Source organism: Canis lupus, chromosome 12 (assembly GCF_003254725.2).
Source record: "Canis lupus dingo isolate Sandy chromosome 12, ASM325472v2, whole genome shotgun sequence".
In the NCBI taxonomy this organism is placed as follows: domain Eukaryota; kingdom Metazoa; phylum Chordata; class Mammalia; order Carnivora; family Canidae; genus Canis; species Canis lupus.
The window spans coordinates 14,944,843-14,969,035 of record NC_064254.1 but is presented as its reverse complement, the minus strand read 5'-3'; the positions used below and the strand labels follow the sequence as shown (position 1 = coordinate 14,969,035).

The 24,193-nt window shown below is 38.0% G+C and overlaps 2 protein-coding genes across 21 annotated transcripts in view; one reads left to right on the top strand and one right to left on the bottom strand.

Moving 5' to 3' along the window:
- The window catches only part of SLC25A27 (solute carrier family 25 member 27), a 28,266-nt gene extending 8,506 nt beyond the window's left edge, over positions 1-19,760 (bottom strand). For 8 of the 15 annotated variants that reach the window (XR_004804178.2, XR_004804179.2, XR_007401160.1 and 5 more), the window contains exons 1-8: positions 19,431-19,757; positions 16,681-16,872; positions 14,776-14,860; positions 11,393-11,515; positions 9,328-9,440; positions 5,918-6,002; positions 2,713-2,805; positions 1,979-2,081 (exon numbers count right to left, since the gene is read on the bottom strand). Coding sequence is in view for 9 of the 15 variants with exons in the window: in XM_025418947.3 (XP_025274732.1) it covers positions 1,979-2,081; positions 2,713-2,805; positions 5,918-6,002; positions 9,328-9,440; positions 11,393-11,515; positions 14,776-14,860; positions 16,681-16,872; positions 19,431-19,536 (900 nt within the window). In the remaining 6 variants the exon portion in view is untranslated. Of the gene's footprint in view, positions 1-1,978; positions 2,082-2,402; positions 2,469-2,712; positions 2,806-5,917; positions 6,003-9,327; positions 9,441-11,392; positions 11,516-14,775; positions 14,861-16,680; positions 16,873-19,383 lie in introns of all 15 variants that reach the window. The other 7 variants (XR_003124775.3, XR_004804181.2, XR_004804180.2 and 4 more) reach the window with 5 other exon arrangements.
- A 135-nt stretch (positions 19,761-19,895) lies between these two features.
- LOC112641685 (24-hydroxycholesterol 7-alpha-hydroxylase) overlaps positions 19,896-24,193 on the top strand; it is an 89,800-nt gene continuing 85,502 nt past the window's right edge. For 2 of the 6 annotated variants that reach the window (XM_049092141.1, XM_025418941.1), the window contains exons 1-2: positions 19,902-19,983; positions 20,255-20,365. Coding sequence is in view for 3 of the 6 variants with exons in the window: in XM_025418940.3 (XP_025274725.1) it covers positions 20,189-20,365 (177 nt within the window). In the remaining 3 variants the exon portion in view is untranslated. Of the gene's footprint in view, positions 20,366-24,193 lie in introns of all 6 variants that reach the window. The other 4 variants (XM_049092140.1, XM_025418939.3, XM_025418943.1 and 1 more) reach the window with 3 other exon arrangements.

Here is a 24,193-nt window from a genome sequence, read left to right as displayed (position 1 = left end):
TTCTCCATCACATCATAAGCTGCTCTCATGAAAAAAATAAACCTCTTATTCCTTAGTGCCACCAGCACTTAGGATAGTGCCTGATTCATGCAGGCCAAATCAAAATCTTCCTTTCCATTAAGAAATATCCACAGATTTGAGATAATTTCAAGGTATAATCAAGACAATCAAAATAATGTTTTACACTTGGGTACACTTTTATATCAGCTACTGCTAAGGGCTTGGCTATTAACTCCATGTTAATAAATATCTACTATTGCTTGGTGATGTCAATTATTCCCAGAACTTCAATTTCCATCTATATGTAGACAGTGCTCACCTCTAAAGCTCCATCCCCATATGCTCTGTAAGATCCAGATCGATATATTAAGGAGCCATCTATACATCTGCTCTTAAATGTCCTATGAATATCCCAAACTTAACAAATCTAGGCCTAAGCTTGCTATTCTACCATAGAATCTTCCCTGCAAATGATCCCCATGTTAGGAGATTACATCATCTGTTACTCAGGTTGGGAATCTGGGAATAAAGCCCCACTTTCCTTGTCTTCTCTGACCATTTTTACCTTCCCTATCCAGTCATGCTTCTAGCTCCTTTCTTTCTCCTAAATTATTTTTTCAATCATTTTTTTGTTCCCATTTCCATCTCTCATGCAAACTATCATTATGTCTCATCTACCACTACTCTTGTGCAAGCTATCATTATGTCTCATCTACCACTACTCATGTAAGCTATCATTATGTCTCATCTACCACTACTCCTGGCCTTTCCCCAACCCACATGGCAGCCGGAATGATCTTAAAATTACACAGGTCATCAAGCTGGTGTCCCTAACTCTTATGGGTCCTATAGCCCTTGCCAAACTGATCTCTGCCTCTCTCTGGCCTCAATTCGTGCCTCTCTCCTCCCTGTCTCCATGCCTTGGCCTGCTGGGTTTCTTTCAGTTCCCTGAATTCATCCTGTCTCTGTCCACTCCAACTATTCCCTCTACCTGGAATGTTTTTTTTTTTTTTTTTTTGGTCTTTTTACCCAGCTAAGTCCTATTCATTCTTCAGAATTCAATTTTAAAGACCATTCTCCAAGGAGGTACTCCTAATTTCCAAGCCTAAGCTATATGTCCTTGCTATATATTTTCATAGCACCATGTACATTTCCTCAACCACTCATCACTTTTAGTTTTTTTATTCAATGTTTGGTCTTACCTAAACTAGAAGCTTCAGCACTAGAGTAGGGGCTGAGACTCTCCTGTTCATCCCAAAGCCAGGCACTGAGTATAGGGCTTTGCATGGAGTAGATGCTCAATTAATATTATTAAATTGTGTAAAGTGTTGATTGTTTGAATCTCTAAATCCATGACTCATTCATTCAGTTCAAATATGTTTTAACTTCCAAAATAATTGAGTACCTTGTTTTTACTATATATGTTATGCTACTTGAATAAATCTATCTAATTCTGTATCTTCATTTACCTCAGTAAAAAGTAATATATAGATCAAATAAAAATTACATAATGTTTTCTTACTAAGCCAAGCTTTATGGTAATAGGTATTAATGGATAATGCAACATTTTCTAGCAAGGTAACAAATTTTGTTTGAAACAGTAACATTTTCATAGGAATAGTATCTAATATAAAACCTTTATACCTGTACCAAACTTGTAATACTTCGGCTAAATGGACTACTAAAAGTTTTACATTGCAGAAAACCCTATCCACTGGCTTTACAACAACAGGATATCCACCTATTCATTTCTAGATGTAACTGAATTATTTTACTTTAATCCAGCAAGAAAGGTAATAGGACTTTGAAGAGAGGTAAAAAGAAAACAAAAAGAGATATAAAAAAGAGATAAAGAATTGTGGTTTGGGGGGCAGAGCTATGCTAAAAACCAAAAGAGAAAGGGGGAAAATATCTGTAGATTAAAAGCAATTTAAGTACAAAGAAAACAAAAACAAAGGAAGGAAAAACCTAACGTTACCATTCTCAGCCAAGATGGTAAAAAGCCTTTATATAGACTCATGAATCCTTCTCCTTGAACAGCCTGAACCAAGCAGTCAGTTGATGATTTATACAAAAGTCCCCTAAAGAGGAAAGAAGACAGTTTTGCTAAATTTCTTGTGTATAAACAGATGTAGAAATAAAACATAAATTAAAAAATAATCTAAGGAAACTTACTATAATAAGGAGACGTAAGCATTTTCTGCTAGTTTAGAACAAATAATATTTGTGGTTCAGTATAAATAAATTATTATTTTTTTTGAGCTTAAAGATAATTTCTTTAGGTGTCTAAGGTTGACGCTTCGGATTCATCCCACCCTTAGTCTTATACTTAGAATTCACTCCACCTGGTCTCTTCCAGAGAGAACATACTGTTTTATATCAAATCAAATTCTCCATATTACCTGTAAGTCATAAGCTTCTGAAGAAAGTGCTCTGTAAATTCTCAGCAGAGTATATTTTCATAAACTCTTTGAAAACAATAAAATCACAATAAATACCTTGTGTCTAAATAATATGATCATTAAATTAGCTTATATCCCCAAATGCACAGTACTTTTCCATCAGACAAAGAGCAGGTAATGACATAAAAGTAGTTTGCTGGCTGAACACATGGACACACAGATACACTTCTATCACGAATAAACACAAGGAAACATTTTTAAGGAAGCTTATTATTACAGACATTTGAACACATGGAGAGTGTAGACTTACCTTCCTTGTTTATCTCGTGGTTGATTCATTATTCGGCTTTTGATGACATCAGCAGGTGTTCCCAGAATAGAAGCTACCAGTCCAGAACATAAACTATAATGAATTTGAAAGATAATAAATATAAAATTTCTAAATTGTAAGAAAAGGAAATTTATATATTTAGAAAGAATGGAATACTAAATATATTATTCTCCATAATAATCTTATTTTAGTTTAAAATCAATGCTTAATGAAGTCATTAAAGAGGTAGAAAAAATAAAAACTAAAAAGAATGTCCAGTCAACAAATATGCATTGAACACCTACTGGTGGCAGGCACTCTTCCAGGTACTGAAGAGGATACCGACGATCCTGCCCCTGAGGCACTTACTTGGGAAGAGGCAGAGAAGAAAGGAATAATTTCAGATGCTGGTAAGTACCAAGAACAAAACAGAATGGGATAGTGTGATGGGGCATAACTGGGTGACAGATGGTTGTGGAAAGGCTCTTGAGTAGCAGCAGAACTGAGACCTGAATGGTGGAGGGGCAACTGTCTAAAGACATGGAGGAAGAATGCTGCAGGCAAGACAATCAGCCCAGTGAAAGCCCTGGGTCAGAAATGCCCTTGGTGTGGTGAAGAGACAAAGCAGCCAACGTGGCCGTGATGCCTGAAGGACTGAGTCCAGCCAGATGAGAGACTGAAGAAGCAGGCAGAGACCAGTGAAGGCTATTGAAGGAGTCTGATTGTATTTTAGATGCAAATAGAAGTCACCGAAAGGATGTTAAGCTGGGGAATCACCTACTTTGGTTAATATTTAAGAAACAAAAAATTTACTCTGACCACTGTGTGCGCATCACTTCACTAAGCTATTCCATTTGAAAATAATCTTACCTTCTTTTTTCTATCCTAAGGGATCTAAGATACAAGTCCAACTGTGTCATTTTTCCGTACTTAAAGCTATCTAAGACTCATTTCCTGTTACCTGATTTAGCTCATATGCTGACTGTCACACATATTACTCCAAGATCACCTCTCTCTTCGCCCACTATGCTCTAACAATATAACTATGGTAGCTCTCTGTGCTTACCATACTATGCAACACCTCCATGCCTGCACCCCCATCTAATTGGAAAATTCCTGTTTTTCCTTCAATTGATGCTCAGGCCTAAGGGCTAATGATTTTATTTATCCCTTCTCCCTTTGTCCAAAAAGGTTAAGCACTCTTTCTTGAAAAAGGTTATCAGTTACTCAGAACAGACAAAAATGGATGTGGTCAACCTACTGGAGAGTAAATCGATATTCTGTAAATGAGTGACGAAAATGTTAAGAAATCACTAGCAGTTCATTATAAATGTGGGCATGAGAGGCAATATGGAGCATAAATTTCCATAAACCGAAAACCCACAAACTGGTTTAAACTTTTCCACAAGAAAGTGGAGACGAGACAAGGGGTGGTCAACCCAAGTCAAAGAGAATGAAGTCCCACATCCCAGAAGCTGAGTCTGCAGACTAGGATCAAGGCAGTCTGAATAACAGCTTATGTTTGGCTAATGGAAAGCTGGAAAGGAAAATTGTGGAAAACTTTTAGGTCATTCCAGGACATCAAATACCTCACAAAAATAAGGACCACCAACTTCTGTGCCAAGGCTTTTGAAGTCTCTGAAGGCTCTGTGGCAGGAAAGTTGAAGCTGCCTTAGGAATCTTTATACTCTCTCTTATTTTCAACTGCTGTAGCAAAAAGTACTGAGAATCTTGTCTACCTCTTTCAGGCCAGGATTTAGAATTCAAAGCAGAAAATTACTTTAGCAGTACTTGAATTCAAGGGAAGGATCCCATACAATCTATTTCATATTACAGCAAATGACCCAGCTGTGCATATCACATTCTTAGGTCTCTGTCCACATAACAGGGATTGTCTATGTGAAAAGAGCTCTTTTTTCACCATGTACATCACTACTGCTCTTTTTATACTCTTTCCTATTAGGTCAGGTTCTTTGAAGGTTTAATACTATTGATTTTAATATACCTTCATATTTTCACACAGAAACATCTTAACCAACACCTAAGGATATAGTGTGACCTGGCTAGACTTTAAAAAAATAAGTATTAAATGACAGAGAATAATGTATTAAGGAGCCTCAAGTAATATGGTATCTGGAGTCAAAGGGAAAAGATAGAGCAATAAAAGGAACATCAATTTCGCCCAAGCTACTTGCACTGAAATGGACATTGCTTCTTTTTGCTATTGGCCTTTATCACTCACTCCTTGCTAGCAACACCCCCAGATGAAGCCAAGGACACAGCTGAAGTAATAATGGACAGAAAGTGACTGGATGAGCTTCTGATCTTCCCAGGAGGCCACATGGCTATCTGTAAGACCAGTTTCAGATATCCCATCAGCACTGTTTCAGAGAAAGCCAGCCTCTTAAGGATGAACTAAATAATCATGCTTAACAGCTACAGCCCTTGAAAACACCTTTGTAGGCCCCTCCAAGTGGTCATTTTTTTCTCCCTCTTCTGAAAATTACAGTAGCTAGTCACCTTTTACATTTACCACACATAGTTTTTGTTTTTTAAAAATTCTATTTATTTATGTATTTGAGAGAGAGAGACAGTGAGAGAGTGAGAGAAAGAGAGAGAGAGAGAGAGAGAGAGAGAGAGAGAAAATGCACTAGTAGAGGAAGGGCAGAGGGAGAGGGAGAAGCAGACTTCCCACTGAGCAGGGTGCCTGAGAATGCAGGGCTCCATCCCAGGACCCTGGGATCATGACCTCAGCCAAAGGCAGATGCTTAACTGACTGAGCCATCCAGGTGCCCTTGTACATTGTTTTTATATTTGTCTTATTTTCCCCTTGGTCAACTCCCTGCGAAGGAACCTGGGTTAGCCTTTGTACCCACTGCAACACCTTACAGGTGCCTTTATCATACAAGATGCTCAAACATATCTGTGGAATTGGAGAACTGATCAATAGAATTTGACCCCAGGAGGGTCCCATTAAAGTGAAAATATTTGGGATGGTTTAATATGAAACACTCTACAACTTTGTCTCTCTCTTCCTCATTTTAACTGCAAAAAATTTTAAGAAAATTTTCTTAGTAAATGTACTATTACATTTCTCTAAGGATGATATCACTAGATTCTCAATCAAGAAACAAAAGGTTAAAATTTATGCCAAATATGGAAGAAAAGTGATACAGAAAAAAATTAAACTAAAACAATCACTTACCTTGATAAACCATGAGTCATGATATTGTCTTCGAGTGGTGTATTCAGTACCAAATAGTGTTTTACTGTATCATAAGTGGTTAAATCTGGCAATAAAAAGAAAAAGAAGGGTGAAATATTCATTAATCTGATAATGAATGTCTTTTATGTTAAAAATATGTTAGACTTAGGATGCCTGGGTAGCTCAGTCGATTTAGGCTCAGACTCTTGATTTTGGCTCAGGTCATGATCTCAGGGCCCTGAGATCAAGCCCTATGTCAGGCTCCTTGCTGAGCATGGAGCTGGCTTAAGATTCTTTCTCTCCCTCTCCCTCTGCCCCTCCCATCCTCGTGCTTGCTCCCACTCTCTCTCTCTCAGAAAAAAAAAAAAAATGTTAGACTTGGGACAGGAATGTGTACAAGAATGAAAGATACCACTATCATTATCGAGCCCAGGAAAATAACCTACAGAAGGAGGGGGAAGAAAAGAGGAAGAGAGACAGATACTCAATTATATCATTTGAACATCAGAATCCAGCTATGCCTAAAGTCAGCTCAACCCCTGGAATTCTTACTATTTGAGATGATAAATTCCTTTTTCACTCTTGTTAGATTGAGTTGAAACTCTTGTCACTTATAAGTAAAAGGTCCTGACTGTTATTCTACATTAAGCTTTCTGTATTTTTTCCTAATGACAATGAAGAGCTGTTGAAGAGTTTTAAACAGTGATATATTACAACTGGAGTTTATTATAAAGGCTACCTACAGTGAAGTACAGGAGGTGAATTATAAAAAGGCAAGAATGGATAGATACATTTGGTCATTCACCAAGTACATGAGTATCTAACATGAGGTAGTAGGCATTATTCTAGGTGCTAAGGAAAGAGCCATGGACAAATTGAACAAAATCCTTATTCTTTGTTAAAGGATGAGACAATAAGCAAACAAGCAAACTACAGCATTTCAGATAGTTGTAATTGCTCTGAAGACAGATAATAAGGCAAAGAAAGAGGGGTAAGAATATCAGAAGGTAAAGAAGAATGATGTACATGAATTTTAAAGAGGGTGATCAGGAAAGGTTTCTTAATAACCTCTAAATAGAGACCTAAAGGAAACACGAGAAATAAAACCTTGTAGCTATCTATGAGAACCTATCCCAGGAAAAACAATAGTACGTATTTTATCCCCCGAGGCAAATGTTAGCTCAGTATGTTAGAGGAACAGCAAAAATGCTGGTCTAACAGGAGCAGAGTAAGCAAAGGTCAGAGAAGTAGCAGAGTCCGGAAGATAGAGAACAACAGAAGCCAAGGGAGGATTTTGAGCAGAGCAGTGACTACTCTGGGTTACTATTTACACGGACACTCTCGCTGTTCGGCTGTGACTAGACTACAGGGACACAAGATAGATTAGACATGAGACTATTGCATTTATTCTGATAATAGACGATGGTTTGGATAAAGAAGCTGTGGAACACTGGTCAGATTCTAGATATATTTTGAAGGCAGAATTAACAAACTGAATAGACAGGGAAAGAAAGGAGTCAGAGATGACTATAAGATTTTGAGCTTAAACAGTTTGAAGGGCAGAGCTGCCACTTTTGGAGATAGTGAAAATGAGGATTGACTCATTTAAGATGTTTAAATAAGATGATGGAGTGGTAAATAGAGCAGTTTCTGATGCATGGTGGGATAAAATGGCTCTGGAGTAGACTGGTTTGGAGGCTTTGGTAGTGATTCAGTAGGAGATGGATAATACTTGGAGTAGCTTCAGGAATGAAAAGAAGTGGATGGATATGAGACACAGCTAGGACACAGAAGTGGCTGGACTTGTTAACTGATTGGCTATAACGACTGAGTGAAAGGAAAGAGACAAAACTCATGTCTAGGTTTCTGCATTATTCAAGTGAGATGATATCATATTTTGAGATTGGGAAAATGGAGGAGAAGGAAGTAGTTTGATAAATCAGTTTGGTTTGGACACAAAGTGTTCTATTCAAGATAACCCAAATGAGTGTGCCAAGTAGACAGCTGGAAGCTGGAAAAGAAATCTGAACTACAACAGATTTTGAAGCATCAAATTGAGAAACTATCATCAATAAAGATTCCTGGTAACTAAAATATCCACTAATATGATACATAGCTATGGATGGACTGAAATAGCAAAACAAAAAAATAGATTTACTTCCTTTGACATTTAAGTGATATGTTACTATAACCCTCAAAAAGGCTATACATTTCCTAGAACCATATAATTTTGGTCTTAGAAACATCCTTTCATTCATTAACTCGTGCATCAAATGTTTACTGACTACATAAGGGACTAGGAAAATAATGATAAATAAAAACTGCCTCAGGGGACTCAATCTAGTGGAGGAGATAGACACACAGAAAAACGCAATGGAATGAGGTACAAGCACCAGGAACTAGAGAAACACATAAAAGGGCATCTAACTAGCATGGCCAGGGAAGGGTGGTTATAGGGTTCAGGAAAAATACATGGTGGAGAGACACTTCAGCTGAGTACAAAAAGACCTGCAGAAGGAAACTAAATAGCAGAAGAGGAATGAGGACAGAAAGTATGAGGGGAGGAGCAGCCTGGTATGTGGAGGCAGTGGAACCTTCTAGCTATGACTATGCTTCACTCTTTACTCCTGAATCAATGAATTGCTTAATTCCCTGAGGGCACTAGTTGGATTGTGCAGACCTTATATGTTATGTTATAAAATTTCCACTTTCTTCTGTAAGTGATGAGAAGCCAGTAAAAGGTTTTAAGGGTCTAACATGCTCAGATCTGTGTTTAAGAAAAATCCCTCTGGATACTGGGTATACATTTGAGGACAGAGGATGAGACTACCTGATGGCCTGTGGCAGTGCCCTTGCTGTGTGGCTTTGATGGTGAGAATTATAAAAATGGCCATTTTAAGGACACCAAGGTGTTAGGTATTGGAGGGGGTACACTTTTAAGAAATATTTATAAGACAGAAGCAATAAGTGACTGACTATGGGACGTGAGGGACAGGATGAGTTTGGGTACGTTCATATCTCCAGCCTGGGATGCCTGCTATACAAGCTGGATTATAAAGCAATAGGATTTGTAGATTCTGGATATAATGATTGTCACATGGTTACGTATGCCAGTTTGGATCTTAGAGGAGGGTGTGGGTAGACAGGAGATCTTACAAATAGTTTAGTCCTAACTCTTTACTATCACATTTGCTTGTTTTATGCAATCCTTTTCACAGATCCATGGAGAAAAGCGAAAATTTTCTAGAGAAAATGTTCAATTAAGGTGTTACAACATGAAAGAAGACTGTTGCCAAGTATATTACTAAAAATAATAAAATAAAATTTTTCATTTTCCCTAAAGTCAGTGCTTATCATTACAATGATGAAGGCAGTTAGGACTTCTCAGAGTTCAATAAAGTTTCCATTACCTCCCATATTCACCAGTGCTGCTCTTTGTATATTGGGTACCCAGCCTGCCCAAAGCCCACGTATTCCTCCTTCAGATAAGATTTTTGCAAATGCATGATGCACACCACGAAATCTAAAGGAAAAATAATAAAGAAATGTGAAAATTTTATGCATTTCTGTGTATGGAATGTGGCTGGATAAACTTCACCTACAGCTGTTATAATTTGGAATAAAATAACATTTAATTATCCAGAATTGTGAGAAATTTTTTAAAAAATCAATCCTCACATATTCTCATAAGAGAAATGACATTCTTAGTCCAAAGAATAGGGAGAGCAATCTCATAATAGAAGTTCTTAAGATTGAATATTTTTGGTTTTATAAAAATTTACTATCCTATCCTGATTGTAAGCTTTCTGTACTCAAGTTAAAAATGCTGCTGTACCATGATCAAATCTGGAAACCCTGTTATAAAATAATAGTCTTTTTTATGTAGTCAGAAATACCTGAAGTCCAATGCCGCCTTTACCACTTACTAGCTGAGTGGCTTTTACTTAGCCATTATATTCCCTGAGTCTTAACAAAAAGATAATACGACATATTTATTGGGCATGTAAAGCTACAGGGGAAGTTATACTCACAAATGATGGTCATTGTAGTGAAAATCTGTTGTGCACTTATTAAGCTCAAGACTTTTTATATACATAAGATAAATTTTATCCCCCAAAACTCTAAGAAGTGTAAATTTACATTCCAATGTCCATCTGAGGAGACTGAATCTTAGAGAGGTTAAGGAGCTTGACTAGGGTCATAGCTAAAATGTGCTAAAGGGTGGATACAAATCCCAGGTTGTCTGTTCCCAAAGCTGATGTTCTTTAAAACAACAGGAAATATTTTTTACTCCTATATCAAACCAAAAATTTCCAACAGTGGAGACAAAGGAACGGGAAAAAATTGACAAGATTAGTTATAAACTCAGATTTTTCTAGATCCCAATAGTTTTCCTCCATATAGGCAACGATGACCTCACTTCTTCCTGCTACTTAGTAGTTAATTAGAAGTTGTTACAATATGACAAAATGGGCCCTGAGATTCTGTAAACTACTTGGGTAAGTCAGTGGTACCCTTTTCTCCTCTGTGGTGGGTGTGCTCTGTTTGGAGACCTCAAGAGGGGCCTGCACTGCTAAGCCCAACCCCATCTTCTACTGGGCCAACTAGAGGAGCAGCACAATGAAGAGCAGTGGTCAGTGTCAGTGGTGGGTTCCCAAAGGAGGTCCCAAACCCTCCTTCACCTCTGGCCCAGCCACAAACCTGCAGTGTTCAGAGGAGCAGACCTCTTCCTACTCAGCCCAAGGCATTCTGCATCCTCTTTTCTGGGAGATGTCTATCAATCTCTTAAGATGTTGCTCCTTTCCCAGAGAAACAGGCTAAGTGGTATTTTAATAAATTATTGAACATGAAGTCCTTTGAAGAAAGGTAGACTTCAAATAATGTAGAGTAATGCAATAGGACAATTTTAAGTCACAAAGGCATAATAAAAACCTTCCTTAAACTTGGGGAAAGAGGAAGAGTGGGATTAGATAGGAAAGTGGGAAGAACTTGCAAGGTCAATCTTGCCATTTCCCTTCTTTGAGGGATAAAGGGAAAGGAATCTAGCTTTTAGCCAGATGAGCCAGGCAGTCTAATATCATGCAAACCTTTTGAATGGTCCCTTTTAAAGATGAATAAACAGAGACTAAGAGTACTAAGTGACTTCCACAACACTAAGCTACAGCGGCAAAACTGGGATTCAAACTAGGGCAAATTTTAGTGATTAAACTCTTTATATCAAGCAGTAAGAGGACAAGTCTAGCAGCAGACAGCTACACACACATATATTTTTTTTCTAGTAGAGAACACATGTACTTTATCATGCAAAGAAAAGATCCATATTAGCCCTCCTCTTAATGAATACATCTTTTAAGTTGAAAGAGTCAGATTTAATGTCTTTATTGAATGTTGGATCACAAAAATGCATTAACTTATTAGGTACGTGTTCAAAGTATGATGGGGAAAAGGAACATATCAGTTAACTGGAGAACTTACCGCAAAGGTTTTCCTTCAAGTTTCCTTTTTCCTTCCATCTGCATCTGAACCTTCACTAGATCAGTTGGGTTGGCTAAAAATTGGCCAACAACACCAGCCATCATACCTCCAATTACTGATTTCCTAATTATAAAAGGAGATACATTTTTTAATAGTTCCTGTTAATTTTACAAATTTTGTAGTGAACAGTACCAGGCTGGTCCAGCCCCAGCGCAGGGGATTTAAGACAAAGCAAAGGAAAGGATGGACCCGAGCAAATCACAGAGGAAAATAAATGCTTCATCTGTTTATTGAAGGGAGGGTTAAAGGACTATGAGGAGTTAAAAATCAAATCTGGTTTCACGGGCCTTCTGTGGCCTGAAATTCAAAGGAAGGGTAGTTGCTTCAAAGTTATAAATACCTGAGCTGATCATTTAATTGTAGTTTAGTTCCAACCACAGGGGAATAAATACAGCATAGATGTAATCAGTCTAACAGAGGAAAGCTGGTAAGTCGGATTTTGTAAACTATTATCTTAGTAGTTTTGCAAAGTAAAAGGGGTTTGAGAACTTTTCTCTCTTTGAAGAAACTCTGTCAATCCCTAGTCTCTTCCTTCTCCTCACCTTCCAAAGCCAATAGTGATCAAGTCTAGACTACTATACTTAAACATGCTTTGAATCCATCCCCTCCTCTCCATTCCAGCTACTTCTGTCTCAAACCAGGCTCTGATCATCTTTTACCTTTTCTTAGAAGAAAAGAGGTATTTTCTTTCCTTTTACTCTAAAACAATATTTGAAGAGGTATACGTGGGTATAGAGTAAAAAGGTCCTTGTTATTAGTTCCCTTCCTCTGAAGCAATCATAATTACTAGTTTCTTATGATTTCCTGCACATAATAATAATGCATCCACTGAATGCTTATTATGTCAGGCGCTGTTTAAGCATTTTTAAAAACACCATTTAATTTTTATATCAACCCTATGACATTAGTACTACTGTTATATCCTCTTTACAGATAAGGAAACCAAGGCATAAAGGCAGTTAAATGACAGCTCAAATCACATAACTAGTGAGTGGTACAGCCAAGATATAACACCAGGAAGTCTCAGTGGGGACCACACAGTCTTAAGCACTAAGTTACAATTGATAGTTTGTGTACAAATAAACATACAGGTATAAATACTCCTTTTTAAAAGCATAAATGTAAGGGGTGCCTGGGTAGCTCAGCTGGCTGAGCTGTCGGCTCTTGATTTCTGCTCCAGTCATGATCTCAGGGTTGTGGGATCGAGACCCATGTCCAGCTCCATGCTCAACTCAGGGTCTGTTTGGACTTCTTTCTCTGGCCCCCTGCCTTCCCGTTCCACCCACTTGCTCACTCTCTCTCTCTCTCAAATAAATAAATATTTTTTAAAAAGCACAAATGTAGAATGCCAGGTTGTATACCTTAATTTTTCCCTAATAATATCCTTTAAGTTATATTTCTCCTAGTAATGTATCTCAAATGTTATCAATTAATATACAGCTGCCTCATTTGAAAAAATGGTTTCACAGCATTCCATTTTATGGACACATCACAATTTATTTAGATAGCTTAACTTTTAACTAACTGAACATTTACATGACATTTGATAGGCCCTGCAAATTGTTTTTCATAGAACTTGTATCAGTCTCCACTGCCACCAGCAGCCTAGGAGAGTGCCTGGTTCTCACAATGATGAACATTAGCACTGTTTTTTCTCTTTGAGAATTTTATAACCACTGCCTCTTTGGCAATTGTGACATAATTCTAATTGTTTGGCATCTGTCTCTATTACTCTTGCTCAGTGACGGCAGGGACTATCTTCCATTACTATAGCTTCAGTGTTAAGTACAGGACTGGTACACCATGATAATTCAATAAATACCTGAACTGAATGACTGAATTGACCTGACTGGGTCAAAAGACACCAAGCCGATCTATCCTGAGAGTTGACCTCATAGTGAAATATTTCCTTTGAACCCCTTATCTATCTATACCTTTCTTTTCTGGGGAGGATTACAGAATGCAAAGATTATTAACATATTTCATCACTAATTCTGGGAAAGCAATTAGTATAGCTTCATACATTATAATTTTTTTAAAAAACAGAGCCAAGGAATTTTGCCTGAAAGATAAAATTCTGCTTTTTGTCATTTTCTTATAGTAGTGACTTAGGTATTTTTTTAGTCCAGAAAAGATATTATAGACATCCTTATAGGTTAGTCATATAAAACCTACCTCATCCTTTCAAAGCTGTGTATTATGCTTCCCTGTATAAATATATCAAAACTTATCTATTTCTAAATTGTTAGTTATTTAATTTTTTTTAAAGATTTTATTTATTTATTCATAAGAGACAGAGAGAGAGAGAGAGAGGCAGAGACATGGGCAGAGGGAGAAGCAGGCTCATGCAGGGAGCCCAATGTGGGACTTGATCCCAGGACTCCAGGATCACACCCTGGGCCAAAGGCAGGAGCTAAACTGCTGAGCCACCCAGGGATCCCAGTTATTTAATTTTTTTAAAAAAAAAATTACAATTAACACCACTACAGTCAATATCTGTGTGTCTCTGTGTTTATGCATAGGTACAAGTATTTTTGAATATGATTATTTCATAAAGGAAGAATTTCTGGGTCAAAAGAGTACACATTTAAACATTTTAACAGATACTCTATTCTTCAAAAAGGCTATATAGAATAATTTACATTTCTGTTGATAGTTTACCGGCTAAAAGATAGCTTTAATTAAATTTCCCTGACTATTGGTGAAATTGAACATTTTTATATATTTAATGAACATTATATTTTTTCTTTTGTGAATTTTGTCTGTTGATATCCTTTCCCTATTTTTCTTTGTGTTTTTAAAATATATTTTTAATTTATTTGTAAGATTTCTTTGTATATTATTTATAACCTAGTTTTCTTTTTCTGTTATAAATATTGTGATATACATGCACATTCATTATCTCATCTAATCCTACAAAAACAAAAGCCTAATGGTAGATATTACTTCCACAGCTAAGAAAACTGAAGATCAAAATGAAAGTAGTTTACCCAGATTATATACATACTAGTAGAACAAGAATTTGAGCCTATCTCTGTGTGACTCAAAGTTCTTTGGCATAAAGAAGGTGCTCTGTAAGAATTATTTTAATATTAAAATGTTACATAATATATATACAAAATTTTTATACATATGCACATGTATGTTTATGTACACTGTGCAGTAAATGCTCCCTTATTTGGATTTACATTGTAATTATTTATTATTTTAAGCCTTTAGCTTGAGGCAATTTTGGCACAAATACACAATTTTATACAAATCTAATAGATAAACAATAGAGTCTTAGGGTCAAAAGTATGTATTATTTTCAAAACAAAACTTACCAAAGGGGATAATGCTTATCTTCACTTTTGCCAAATACAACTTCACGAAGATGCTCATATGTGACCATGCGACCTCCAGAGTACACTGTGTAGAATGGATCATTTAAAAGGTAAATTCAGCTATATATGTTTAATAAAACAAGAGGATATTTTGACCTGGGCCAGTCAAGCTCTCTGTGCTGTTCTCTCATGTGGCCTATGCTTCCAACATGCAGGCTTTGCTTGATGTTTCTCTAAATATGCCAGGTCTTTTTAAGCCTCAGGCCTTCTCACATGCTATCTGATCTTTCTGGAATGGATTCAACCTTTTCTGTTTTACCGACTCCTCCTTGTCCTCCCAGACTCAATTCAAAGAATGTGTTTTCTAAAAAGTGCTCTCTGACCTCCAGTGTTCTAGACTGCACTATACCTGCCATGCTTCTCTGTTCCCCCAGAACTACCCAGGTGTACATTTAATATGACATTTATCACATTAATTGGAGATTAACTTTACTTTGTTGCTCATCTTTCCTTCAAACTACGAGCTTTTCAGGGCAGGCTTTGTGTGTTTTCACTACTGTATGGGTCTTTTGTACCATCACCCTACAGAGCTTGGTACACAGCAGGCATTTCTATTTAATAAACATGCATAACTTCACTGGATACTTTATTATATTCAGGTAATCTTTTAATCAGTTGTCAAACATATGATATAAATCTTAATTGTGAAGCCATAGATGATGGTCAATAAAATGCAAATGAAAAGTGAAACTCAATAATGGGGAGCAAAGGAGAACACATTTTTAAAAAAGATTGGAAAATAAAAGTCATTAAAATCAGTACACGGTATTCCTAGAGAGTCCTTTTCTTGCTATTTCAGTAAGCTTGATAAAATATGTTAACATATTCAAAAATACACAAAGCACCAAAACAACAACAGTCTCTATACACACTTCTGGATTGCTCTTCATGAATACACTCTAACTTACATATCTAAAGAACAGAAGCTTTAAAAATAATAAGCTGGTATTAGAACTGAACGCCTTTCTGGTCAAAGGTTCCTACGCACTTGGGGAAAGAGCATGAATGTAGAAATGTAGAGAAGAATGCTGCACCTGCCCTACCTCCTATTGAAGCCAAGTTTATCTTCTCCTCTCCACAAACTGAAAACCCAACGACTATCTTCGTGAATGCCATTTTAGAAGCAGAGCAGAAAAGTATTCTCACTGGCTAAGGCACAGTTACAACTATTTCCCTTTAACAGTGACTAAAGGCCTACAAAGGTAGTTAGGTAGCCTTGGGAACTGAGGCAAAAATCAACAGTGACTAAAGGCCCACATAGGTAATTAGGTAGCCTTAGGAACGGGGGCAAAAATCACTACAATCACTCAATTGCCAGAATTGGATCAGTCGTCCCTGTTCTCCTTCAGAGTTGCCTAGCCTATAGTGTATGGGACAGAGACTAGTGAGATTTAGCATGTTAGTCAAATATGTTTTAATTTTCAAAGAACATGAAAAATTTAAATTTTGTTTTAAAGTCTCTAAAATAGAGAAAAATATCAATGACTTTTTATCTTAAAAATCTTCAAACATGCAGAGAAACAGAGAAAATAACTCCCTCTATATCCTTGAGATTTATCAATTGCTAACATTTTTGCCATATTTGATTTTTTTTTGCTTTATTATTTTGAAGTACATTACAGACATCATGACAGTTCATCCCTAAATACTTCTATATGCATTTCTAAAAATTTAAGGCAATCATTCCTTAATAATGATTGGTGATTAATTTTCTTAAGAGAATACATATTCATTTATCACATTAGTAGGAAAAAACAACTGGGTTTTGGCACAGCTAAACACAAAAGCAGAAGACACAAACATAGAACTCATAACAAACTTACCAGCTAGAATCAAGATAAATACCTATGTGTCTGTAAATGGCAGGTGTCACTCCTTGCCAAAGCTTTAGAAAGCCTTCTTCTTGAACAATCCCTAGGGCTGTGCGCACCATGCCCCTATAGGGAGCAGATTCTCTTGCACTGTCTCCCAACCGAGCAAGGGCAGCTTCTCCTTGCATTTGGAGTCGAGTTTTTGTGAGATCCAGGGGAAAGGTTGCTAACAAAAAAACAAAATGAGGCGGAAACCCATAACATTCAGAGAAACAAACAAAAATTATAAAATTCTAAAGTCACAGGACAAATACTTTAGTCGCCACAGGATCAGTGTTTCTCAAATTTTAGAATACATCAGAAACAGCTAGGGAAATTGTTAAAATGGTTTATTTCCTAGCCCCATGCCTATGGATTCTGAATAGGTTGATGGGGGTTTAGAAATTGGTTGATTCTTATGCACTCCCAAATTTAAGAATCACTGTTCCAGAGCACCATCCCTCCCCAAGCCCCGCAATCAGGAAAAAAAAAGTCACAAGACTTGGGTTCTTTTTACTCAGAAATTTCAGCCTAAAATCTACTTTAGTCCTTAATTTTTGGGTTCCAATGGGAATAATTTCAGATATCCATATTCTATGATGCCCCCTTGACTGTAACCATGATTGAGACCCAGTGTGACTTTTAGAATACTGTATTATTTCTGACAGGTTCATATTAAATGCAGGTGAAGATGAATTCTGTAATTTCATGGGTGATGTTCACTGACCTGAGGTTTGAGATATAGGAGATGCAATATTGAGTTTATAATGTCTTTTTATACAAGTACCAATTGTACTTGAAAAATCTTTTTCTAATGATTATATTTTGAATTCAAAGTAGACATTTTACTCTGAAACGGTGAAGCTAACTGGCCCACATTAGGAAGATCAAGCTCATAACTTTATACTCGTATGTCCCAAATAAGTGAAGTAACCAGATTCAGAGAAATTCATGAACACTACTGACATTACATGAGTCTTTTCAATGACCACCGCCTGATACAAAATCGTACTTACGCTTTTTTCCAAGAGAAAACAGAGTAGGGGGAAGAAAATATTAAATCTTACCACTGGTCTTTGGAAAAAATATCTTGCTGATAGTCCCCCTAAAATGGAAGTAGTTTGCATGTAGAGAATTTAAACAATGCTTTATTAACATATGAGCCCTGAAAAGTCTTAAGATAAAGGTGCCTCTATATTAACATGGTTTATGCCTTTCAAAATAAGTCTGGTTTACTTGCTGGTTACTTAAATAATGCTTCAGGTTCTGATCCTAAATTGTTTTGTAATCAAAATCATCTCAAATTTTTATTTCCTTGCTTCCCATCCCCAGCCCCCACACCATTCTCCACAAACTTTGAAGAGAAGGAATGTTTCTTTGCCATTGGTCACGGGAGGAAACAATCAGGATCCAAAAAAAAGGAAGGAAGGAAGGAAGGAAGGAAGGAAGGAAGGAAGGAAGGAAGGAAGGAAGGAAAGAAGAAAGAAAGAAAAAGAAAGAAAGAAAGAAAGAAAGAAAGAAAGAAAGAAAGAAAGAAAGAAAGAAAGATGGAAATATCTAATTCTGCAATCTGATTTTAATTTTTTTTAAAAAGTTGGTGAACTATATTTAAGTAAAAACAAAAATTTCCCATCAGCTTGTGGAGAAGAGAAAGAGAAGACAGAGGGTCCAAAGCACAAGAGTGGAGGAGCACAAGGAGCAAAATAACAGATCGCGTGCTGGCTCTGCTGGAAATAGAAAATAAATTCATTTTAGATGAGGACAAACTAGCATTTCCTAATGATAACACAGCAAAGCTGTTGCTTGTTTTGTTTTCCAACAGGCAAGAAAATGAAAGGCTAATCTTAAAATGCACAGTGAAGGCTTCACAGGGAACACACAGGCACTCTGCTCACAAAATCACTGAAGGAACGCCAGCTGCTCATGCAAGGGCATCATAATCTTCCCTAGGTGGCCTCCGGTTTTCCGATTTGCTCGGCATATGTAACCGTCCGTCCTCTGTGTTCTTACGATCCTTAATACCTTCATCATAAGCAGCACAATGCACCTGCCTGTCTCTGCATGTCTGCCCACCTAGCTGTAAGCAAGGTCAGGGCCGAGTCTCTTAAGCACTATCATCACAGCCTAATATCATAGTAATTATAATAATGTTGCAATTAATGGGTGCCCCGCCTTGGAGTTCGCATTTATATATTTCCTACTTCTCAGAATCCTGCAAGGTAGACACGGTATAGATGAGTTACGCTCAAGGAGGACAACTGGCAGATGTTGAGTGGATGCTCCGTAAGTGACAGGTTAATAACGTCAAGTCCCGCAAGTCTACAAAAGACAATGATACGGCGCGGCTACGTGGGAATATAAATCAGAGAGATTATCTCAATAAGGACGAAGGGTGGGTTGTGTTTCTTAGAAGGTCATCCTCACGGAAGGGGAAAGGATGCCTAGGGAGGAATGACAGCTCCTGAAGCCCCCAAGCGCGGACCTTCGGGCGCAAGAGCACACCTCTGAGGGAGACGAAATTGGAAGGAGAAGACCTTAGTGACCTCCCGCGCCTCCTCCTCGCAAAGCCGGCCTGTCCCCACCCTGCCACCTCCGCCGGGCAGGTGTGCGAGAGGAGGGCGCGACGCAGCGGGCCACACTCCCCGGGGGCCGGAGCCGCCCGCCCGCGCCCGCCCCCCCCGCCCCCCCAGCGCGGCACCTCGACGGCGAGTCGCGGGGGAGGTCCGGGAGGGGGCGGCCGGGTACCTAGCTCGGCCACGGTAGCCGCGCAGCCCGACAGAAGGAACTTGCTCGCTCGGGGCCATCTCTGGGCGAGCGGCAAAAGCCTCTCCTCCTCCTCTGGAACCGACATTCAGCAGCAAGACGGGACGACAATACACCCCCTTACGACCGGCCTGCCACTCTGCCAGGGCGGCCCGTTCTCAACCCGCGAGTGGCGGAGCGGGGACCATTTCCCTCGCTCGGCTCAGCCAGGCGGCTCCGCGAAACCTACAGCCTTCCTAGCAGCCCCGGGATGGAGAGGTGCCCCCGGACCGAGAGCAGAACAACAACGCGAGGCCCAGGGGCTTCTGGGAAATGTAGTCCGCCGGGCCGCGCGCCTCTTGGGCGCCGTTCTCTGATTGGCCGCGAGGGAGGCTCCCCTCGGCGCCGCCAGCCCCGGTCTCCATGGCAACAGAGCACGTTCTCCCCCCCCCCCCCCCCCCCCCCCCCCCGCCTTCCCCCCGCTCCGCGCCCGCCGCGGTTGGGTCCAGCCCCTGCGTTCGGTCCGGCGGGGCCGGCTCTGGAAAGACTAGCGGAGGTGGGAGGGGGGAGCGATGATGCAGAAGTCATCTAAAAATTGGGGCGGGGAAAGGAGGCTACAGTCAGGGAGGCAAACAAACTGCGGAAGTTGTAGCCGACAAGTTGGGAGGTCCCGTAGGTGCCCCCTCCCAACGGGGAATGAGCAAGTGCCACGGCGGCAGGACTTTTCCCTTCTCTGATTCTGGAAGGTGCTAGACAGAAACATGGAACTGATCTCCCCGACCGTGATTATAATTCTAGGTTGTGTTGCTCTTTTACTGTTCCTTCAGCGGAAGAATTTGCGGGGACCCCCGTGCATAAGGGGCTGGATTCCTTGGATTGGAGCTGGATTTGAGTTTGGGAAAGCCCCTCTAGAATTTATAGAGAAAGCAAGAATCAAGGTATGTGGCCTTGTAGGTGGGCTTTCCTGAGGAGGTAATGTTTCCTTTTCCTTTTTCTTTTTTCTTTTTTTTTTTTTTTAATCTTTCATTGCATCTCAAATGCAACAGTAACACCCGGGAACATACCCGCTGTCCATACTTAGAGCCAAGCATTCCTCAGCTATCAACGGTTTTACCTTATGCAAGTTTTTTCGAAAGACATAGATTTTTACTGATTATGAACAGATTTTTATCAGCTTGTAGCTGCCTCTCTGGAAGTAGATATTAATTTATAAATGCTAGCTGCTTCATCCTAAGGGTACACACATTAACTAAACATTCGTAATAATTCAGAAAGAAGTGAAATACGGTTAAATTTATGAAAACGTGTAGTAAATTAGTATCCGAATTGAAGTTAACACCAGGTTGCCGTAAAAATTGCCTGCAGACTTAACTCTGCAAATTTAGCCAGGCACTGTATTTTCAGCTGGTGTTATTATTTGATGATGATGAGATCCATTTTCACTGCATACTAAAGAGATTAGTGATGGTGTTGTAGTAGATTTTTTTTTTTTTTTTGGTCCTGAAAATAGCTTTCAAATATAGTGTATCTTTCAAAAATAGTATGTAAGTTACTGCCAACTATTTTCCTTTATTTCAACGAATGCTTTGACTTACGTTTCTCTGTGTGTGTTGTGTGATTGTGGCTTGGGCACTTAACCAATTGTTTCCTCAGAGTAAATTCCAAAAAGTGGAGTTGCCTACTCCAATGACCTGAACATTTAAATTGTTCATATTATTATGTTACCCTTGCAAAAGAATATAGCAATATACACCTTTTCCTTTGAGTGTACAGGATTGCCTAGCTCCTCATATTCTGGCCCACACTAGGTGCCATAATTATTGGGAATCTGGTATAGGAAAAATGATATCTTTTAAGAAATATTTGTTTCCCATAGCCTTCCTTAGTCATGATTTTGATAAATTTTAAGGAACTTTTTTAAAAGCTTGTCTCAGAAGGTCAAGCAAGGTCAAAAAGATTATTCTGTTTTCTTCTAAAAGGTTTGTATTTCCCATTTTACATTTAGATCTGTGATCCATTTTGAGTTAAATTTTTTTTTTTTTTGGTATGGTAAAAGGAAGGGGTAAAGTTAATTTTTTTTTCACATCTGGATGTACAGTTGTTCCAACATCATATCCTGAAGGACTGTCCTTTCCTCATTGATCACCTGTGGTTAAATTAGTTAACCATATACATGTAAATCTATTTCTAGCCTTTCTACCCCAGTCCATTGATTTATATGCCCACTTCTTTATTAATACTACACTGCCTTAAATACTCAAGTTTTAGAGTAAGTCTTTAAATCAGGCAGTGAAAGTTCTCCATATTCCTCTGTAATTGATTTGCCATTCAAGATTATTTGCATTTTACTATGTTTTAAAACTGGCTTGTTGATATCTTTCATAAAGACTGCTAGAATTATGATGGGAAGTTTATTAAATCTATCGAGAATTTAGAGGAGAATGGACTTCATAACAATAGTAAGTCTTCAAATCTATGAATGCTGTGTATCTCTTCGTTTATTTAGCTATATAATTTCTTTCAGAAGTGCTCTGTAGTTTTTGTGATGTGGTCTTGCTTCCAGTTGTTAATTATTTTATATTTGGAGGCTGTTGTAGATAAAATTGCTTTTACTTTTGTTTTCCGGTTGTATCCTGTTGAAACAAAAAATGCAATCAGTTTTCTGTATATGAACTTTATGCCTTGTGATTTACTAAATTCACTTTATTAGTCCTACTTGTTACTTTGGGGATTCTTTAGGATTTTTATACATAAACAATATGTCTTATAAACAGATAAATCTACTTCATTTTTTCTGATCTTTATGCTTTTTATTTCTTTTTCCTGTATTATTATAATCAGTAGGATTTCTAACATATTATTGAACAGAAGTGGTGAGAGGAGATAAGTTTGTCTTTTTCCTAATATTAGGGGAAATTGTCCAGTATTTCACCATTGAGTGTAATATTAGTTGTAGATTTTTCAGAGGTGCCTATTTCAGTCCTGACCTTCAACCCACACGCAGAATTCACAGATGCCACCAGAGAAATAGTGACTTATTATCTGTTCACATCCATCGTTTCCTAGCTACCAGTAAAATCCTTATCTCACCTGGTTCTGCCTCTTCCTATATAGAAATAGAAGCATCTGTTTTAAAAGCTGCAAAGTATTCCCTGAATCATACTTTACCCAAACAGTGACTTAATGATTGACATAGTGTGTTTACCCTATTGTGCTATTATAAATACTGTAGGAACAAGTGTAATTTCTTTGTTTGAAAATGTATCTATAGAATGAATTATCAGATTCAAAGTCTGAATGCATTTATAATTTAGAACGAAATAGGAAACCTTTTGAATGTTTTGACCAAGAGTGATGGGATCTGATTTAAATCATAAAGGTTCACTTTGGCTGCTCTGTTTAAAACAGGAATGCAAGAATAAAAGGAAGAAGATAATTTGAAGGTTATTGCAATAATTCAAACTTGAGATCATTGTGGTTTGGACCATGGTGATGGCAGTGGAAATTTGAGAAGTGGCTGGATATATTTTGAAGGTAGAAGCAGCAGGATTTACACACCAGTTGCCTGTGATGTATAAAAGAATGAAAAAGGTCCAAGATGACTCCAAGAAGTTTGGCTTGAGTAGCTAGAAAATGGGAGTTGCCATCAAGTGAGACCGTCACAAATATAAGAACTTATTGGAAGGGGATAATTATCAGAAGTGCAGCTTTAGCTAGGTTGAGTTTGATAAAAAATAAAAAATAACGTAAAAGATAAAAATTTAAAAAATTAAAAGGAAAGGATCTGTTGAGATATGTTGGTGTTTGGTATGTTGATATCCAAGCAGGAATACTGAATTCAGCAGCTGGGTAAATAAATTTGGAGTTTGCCAAAGACGTCCAGTGATGCATAGTTTCAGCCTCTTTTACCTATCTTCTATAGGTGTCATTTCCCCTGAAATTCTTTTCACATATTTATTTCTATTTAATGATTTTTAAAATTTTTTCACATTTCTATATTCTCTTTTCCTTAGAGTCTATTTCCTGTGGGTTGTAGACTCCCTTGTGCTTCTTGTCATTGTTATCTTTTTTTTAAAGATTTTATTTATTCATTTGAGAGAGAGAGCATGGGGGGAAGGAAAGAGAATCAGACTCCCCACTGAGTGTGAAGCCCAGTGAGGTGCAAAGCTTGATCCCAGGACCCCAAGATCATGCCCTGACCTGAATCCAAGTCTGGTGCTTAACCAGCTAAGCCACCCAGGCACCCCAGTCATTGTTATCGTTTATTCAGAAATGTCGTTACTGTTTCTTTCTTTCTTGTGTTCCTTTATCTCCTAATTTTCCTCTGTTGTCCAGCTGCTTCTTCCATGGCTTCTTATATTTCTTCTTTGCTTATTTCCTTTGTAGTTGCAATTAGTACGTTCATTTTTTTTCATTATGAAAAAAAATGAAAGTAATTTTGCATTATAGGTTTCATGTACCCTATGGCAGAATCTTTTTGGTGAGTTATTTCATTTGTAAGCAAGTTCTGCTCTTTTTTTCCCTTTTATTTTTTTTAAAAGTTTTTTTTTACAGAATTGAATTTTCCTTTTTTGTTTAACTGTATTTTAAAGAGTTAAGTTGTCTTGGACTAGCTGTCAGCAGGAGATTTTGCTTGGGGGCAGTTGCTTTCCAGGTTTCTTGACTTAGTCTTTTTGTTTTTTTTTTTAAGATTTTATTTATTTATTCATGACAGACAGAGAGAGAGAGGCAGAGGGAGAAGCAGGCTCCATGCAGGGAGCCTGACG